The sequence below is a fragment of the Aplysia californica genome, unplaced genomic scaffold (assembly GCF_000002075.1).
Source record: "Aplysia californica isolate F4 #8 unplaced genomic scaffold, AplCal3.0 scaffold00364, whole genome shotgun sequence".
In the NCBI taxonomy this organism is placed as follows: Eukaryota; Metazoa; Mollusca; class Gastropoda; order Aplysiida; family Aplysiidae; genus Aplysia; species Aplysia californica.
In genome coordinates, this window is record NW_004797634.1 from 243,358 (window position 1) to 248,751 (window position 5,394).

The 5,394-nt window shown below is 44.9% G+C and overlaps 1 protein-coding gene across 1 annotated transcript in view; it reads left to right on the forward strand.

The window, feature by feature from the left end:
• Nucleotides 1–25: 25 nt before the first annotated feature.
• LOC101864470 (neuroblastoma-amplified sequence) overlaps nt 26–5,394 on the forward strand; it is a gene marked incomplete in the record, with an annotated part of 104,153 nt that continues 98,784 nt past the window's right edge. The window contains 3 exon segments of the mRNA XM_013085297.2: nt 26–223; nt 1,913–1,998; nt 3,395–3,689. Coding sequence (XP_012940751.1) covers nt 26–223; nt 1,913–1,998; nt 3,395–3,689 — 579 coding nt within the window.

Here is a 5,394-nt window from a genome sequence, read left to right on the forward strand (position 1 = left end):
CCCCCCTTCCTTTGCCTACTTTAAAATGTCCATCATTTGGTTCAGGTCTCAGAGGGACGGCTTGGAGAACCTGTATGGCAAAGGTTCCATCCCCCAGGAGCCCTACCCCCAGTGGCGTTGTGTGGTGTGGGTGGACGATGAGACCATGGTGGCTTGCAGCCGCAGCTCGGGGGCCGTGGACGTGTTTGACATCGTGGGCTCGCTGCTTTTTACCATACCCGGGGTGAGGAGAACTTGTCTTCCCTCTCTTCTTTTCTTTTTCATCCTCTGTTGCCGTTAAGCGTCGAGGGGAGATGCAGTTTTTGTATGGTAGGCCAGCTCCGCTGCTCTTTCAGTTGGGATATTATGGTTTTTCAGGGTTTCCTTGACACCCTCGATCCACCTTTTGCGTGGTCTTCCTCTTCCTTTATAGCCTGAGTGCTTGGTGTTGTAGGCTCTCGAGGCTGGCTGGCCAGGTGACATACGTAACAGGTGGCCAAACCATTTTATCCTCTGTCTTTCCATGTAATGCAGGCAGGACCCAGTGCCGATAGCTGCTCTGACTTCTTCATTTCTCTGCCTGTCTTGTCTTGTAATGTTAAGAGTTTTGCGGAGACATTTCATTTCGCCTTCAGTGATTTTGCTTTCATGGGTTTTACTTAATGTCCAGGTCTGGCACTGGTAGCATAATGCTGGTACAAATATTGAGGTGATAAGCTGTCTCTTTGTGTCCATGGAGAAGTTTGGATGAGGTAGGAGAGGTGCGAGCTGGTTGGTGACAGCGTTGGTGAAATCATGACTGGCCTAGCAAGCCGACGGCAGATAAATCATGCTATGAGACAAACAAAGGAGACCTTGTCGCTATCAAATAAGTCATGTACATTATTTTTGAATGTGCTCTTTGTTAGGGAAAATAGTGTGTGGCGTCTGTGGCCTAGTAGTTAAACTCTCGGACTCGTAACCATAAGGTTGAGGGTTCAAATCCCACCAGGGACCCGATGTTGTGTCCTTGGGAAAGGCACTTTCCATAAATTTTCCTCTTTTCACCCAGATGGGAATGGGTACCCGCCTATCCCGCCTATAGACATTTAAAAATCTTGTCAGTTTGTTAGTGTTTTAGCGCATGCAATCTGCAGCTTTCAATGTATGCTTCCCATGAAGTCGAGAATTTTTTGAGTGTTCTAGAGCTGCTGGGGTGGTTTACAGATGCTCTGGTGCCGTCTGCTTCTTCTTTCCTATAAAACATGTCGTCATAATCTCTTCTTCTTTTCTTTGTACGTTACTCTCCAGTACAACCTGTAATCTTGGGGCACTTATATATGACCTAATTGTGTTGCAAGTGCTGTAAAACACTTACTAAAAACTACACTAAAACTGGAGGACATACTGACAAACATCTTCCCTCCTTTCCAGATGGGTGGTTGGCGGGTGCTCTGGTGTGGTTTGCTCCTTATTTCCTACCAAATATCTATCGTCCTGATCTTTCCTCTTTTTTGTGTTTGTTGCTCTCTTGTAACACCTCTTTTTATTGTGTTGCAAGTGCCGTAAAACTCTTACTAAAAATAAACCGGTCGAATTGTAAATGGGCTGATTCATCAATGTCATGCTCATAACTGTGCCTGAACTGCAACTGGGAACTGCTGCTTTTTCTTTCCTCATCCTTACTGTTGTCATTTTTCCTCTACTTCTTTTGTATGTTTGCCACTCTCTTGTGACCCGCTATTTCCGGGGTGCCTTGATAGTCGAAGCAGACCTTGTGCTGTTGAGGCTAGAGAGGTGAGCAGAGTTAGCCTGATTCCCTGTAAGGATTTCTCTGTTGACATCCACCCCTTGGCGCTCATATAACCTTATGCAGTGGCGAGCAGCATAAAAACTCTACTAAAAATTTTTTTTAAAATACTGACAAACGTCTTCCCTTTTCCCTCATCTCCAGACGTCGGGTGAGACGGCTACACCAGATCTCAGCGACGCTGTGGCTGCTCTTATCTTCACTGACTTCTCCCCGCCTGACGACAAATGGTAAACATGTTTTGTTTCCTTTTTTTTTACCAGTTCAGTTTTTAATTTTTAATTTTAAAAATATCCGTGGCAACCATCACAGAATGGATTGTAAGCGTATGATAAGCTAGTAGGTGTGTGTGTGTGTGTGTGTGTGTGCGCGTGTGTGTGTTCGTGTGGGAATATTGTTCGTACATGCATTTATGTAAAGCGCCTAGAGCTGTGTTCACATGGGAGTGGGCGCTATAGAAATGATCTACATTTTTATTATTATTATTATTATTATTATTATGTTCTTTTCATTACAAAAACACCTACCGCTGTCTATGGTGTGGCAGTAAGGCACTTTGCTGTCGCACGCGAGAAACCCGAGTTGGATTTTTATCGAGCATCTTGGTCTTTCTGTTTGGATGTTGTATCTCTCTCGGCAGAAACTATAACTAACTCTGCAGTAACGTCTCTAATCTTCCGCACATATATAACCTATTTGTATCGCAAGTGCTGTAAAACTCTAACGAAAACTGACAACTCTCCGCAGTGTAAGTCTCATGAAATTGAAGTTGAATTTCACGTTATTTTCTATTGTCCATATTTTGTCTCTCAAAGGAAATTGTTAATTCCTCCCAGCCTGACTCGGCCCAGTGACAGAAATATGCAATGTTTGACCCATGATAAGAGATATGTGCACAACCTGTACTAAAAACTACACTGCAACAACTAAAGGACATACGGACAAACATCTTTCCCTGTCTCCAGACATCCACCATCCGGGGCGGTGCTGCTGACTGAAGTGTCTGTAGGCCATTCCAAAAGGGGGGATATTATCATGTTCTTATGCACAGTAGAATTGTAAATGGAAATTTTATTGAACAAATGGGTGTTCTATACGATGTGGGCCAATGGTCTTAAACAGTAAATAAATTTACTTACTGAACTTACTCACTATCTCTCCTCCACCCTCCTGGGCGGTGCCGCTGACTGAAGTGTCTTTAGGCCATTCCCAAAGGGGGGACATAAACATGTTCTTATGCATATAGAATTATAAATGGGCTGATTCATCATTGTCATGCTCATGTTACTCTGTTGTAACACCTCTAATCTTTGGCACTTATATGACCTTACTGTGTTGCGCAAGTGCCGTAAAACTCTTACTGAAACTAAAACTAAACTTATATGACCTTATTGCGTTGCAAGTGCCGTAAAACACTTACTAAAACTAAAACTGGCTTACTAGACTTTCTGACTAACTCTCCTCTACCTTCCCGGGGCGGTGCCACTGACTTACTAAACTTCCTGACCAACTCTCCTCTACCTTCCCGGGGCGGTGCCACTGACTTACTAAACCTACTCACCAACTCTCCTCTACCTTCCGGGCGGTGCTACTGACTTACTAAACCTACTCACCAACTCTCCTCAGGTCCCAAGAGCTGCTGATCATCAACCACCACGGCTCAATGTCCAGTTACTTTGTGGACCGTGACAACGGCTTTCTGTTGCGCTACACGTTTGCCTTGGCCAGCCAGTACCCTCGTGGCATCAGCTCCGTGTCCTACTGCCCCAGACACAAGATTCTGTTGGTGGGGGGGTCGGGGGTGGCGGAGGAGAGCTCGGAGACGGCGGGGGCCAGAGGGGAGGGGATCACGGCATGGAGACTGCTCTCTGACACACCCTTCTGTAAGCTCATCACCGACTACGAGGAGGAGAAGGAGAAGGTGTGTGGGCTGTGTTGTGTCGTCAGGTTTTCTGTCAGCCGTTCCTTCTGTCTGTTTGTTTGTATCCTGAGTGAGCGCTGCTGACTGAAACTGTCAGTGGGGACTGAAACTGTCAGTGGGGTTAGTACCTTCAAGTCACCTTTATTGACTGAAACAGTCAGTGGAGATAGTGCATTAGTGGGTGGTTGGCGGGTGCTCTGGTGTGGTTTGTCCTTCTTTCTTATCAAACTTGACCTATCATCCTTATCTACCCTCCTTCTTCTTTTTGTGTTTGTAACTCTCTTGTAACACCTCTAATCTTCGGCACCGATATGACCTTATTTTGTTGTTTTGTTGCAAGTATTGTAAAACTAAAAGGAGATAGTGCCTTCAAGTCACCATTATTGACTGAAACGGTCAACGGGGAAAGTGCCTTCAGACCACGAGTATTGTATTGTTTCTTCCTGTATAGTCAAAGGAAGCTCGTGCAAGTATTGAGAATCCCCCGGGGCAGTGCCACTGACTGTAGTGTTTATAGGCCATTCCCAAAGGGGGGACATTTCTCGTTCAAGCATAGTAGAAAGGGCTGACTCATGTCACGCTCATAACTGTTCATAACTGTGCCTGATCTACAACAGGGAACTGCTGCTTTTTCTTTCCTGATCCTTACTATTGTCATTTTCCTCTACTTATTTTGTATGTTTGTCACTCTCTTGTGACCTGCTGTTTCCTGAGTGCCTTGATAGTCGAAGCGGACCTTGTGCTGTTGAAGCTAGAGAGGTGAGCAGTCTAAGTCTTATTCCCTGTAAAGAGTTCTCTGTTGACACCCACCCCTTGGTACTCATATGAACTTATGCGGTTGTGAGCGCCGATAAACCCTATACTAAACAAACAAGTATTCAGAAATGACACCCCCAACATCTGTAGCCTGATGTACTGTAGTAGTGAAAACAATACTAATGATAAAGATCATGCTCAAAATGTGGCAAACTGTTTGCTTCCAGGGTTAGTCTTATCGGCTATTCCACTACAGCAGAAGCTTTATTTTATTTCCAGTAAGAAATTTTCTCCAATGTAGATGCATCAGTCGTCATCACACATAGATGGATTAACTATAAGAATTATCATGAATGATAGTAATAATAATGATTATAATGATAATAATTAATATAATGATCATGATAATAATAATAATAATAATAATAATAAAAAATGTAATTTATATCGAGCACATTTCCATTCAGTGAATGATGGATGCGCAATACTGCAATGATTATGAGAACATCTGAATACCTTCATTCCTATTTCAGCCCTGTGCACTCTGTCGCCTCAGAACTATTTTGTCCAAAGTGCCTCTTTATTTAACACTTTGCCCCACGGAAAGCCGATCGGTTATGGTAAGAAGCCGCCCCTTTTCCCCACGGAAAGCCGATCGGTTATGGTAAGAAGCCGCCCCTTTTCCCCACGGAATGCCGATCGGTGATGGTAAGAAGCTGTCCCTTTTCCCCACGGAAAGCCGATCGGTGATGGTAAGAAGCCGCCCCTTTCCCCCACGGAATGCCGATCGGCGCCGGTGTGATATAGCGTGTACCGCACCTGTTTCCTGGTCCATGGGGATAAGTGTTGAGCGCTCTGCTGCACGCTGCGTGGGTGGAAAGTGTTAACCCTAGAAGCGCTCAGCGTTTCACCGGAAGTGACCCACCAAAAATGCCCCGCCGCCACGGCC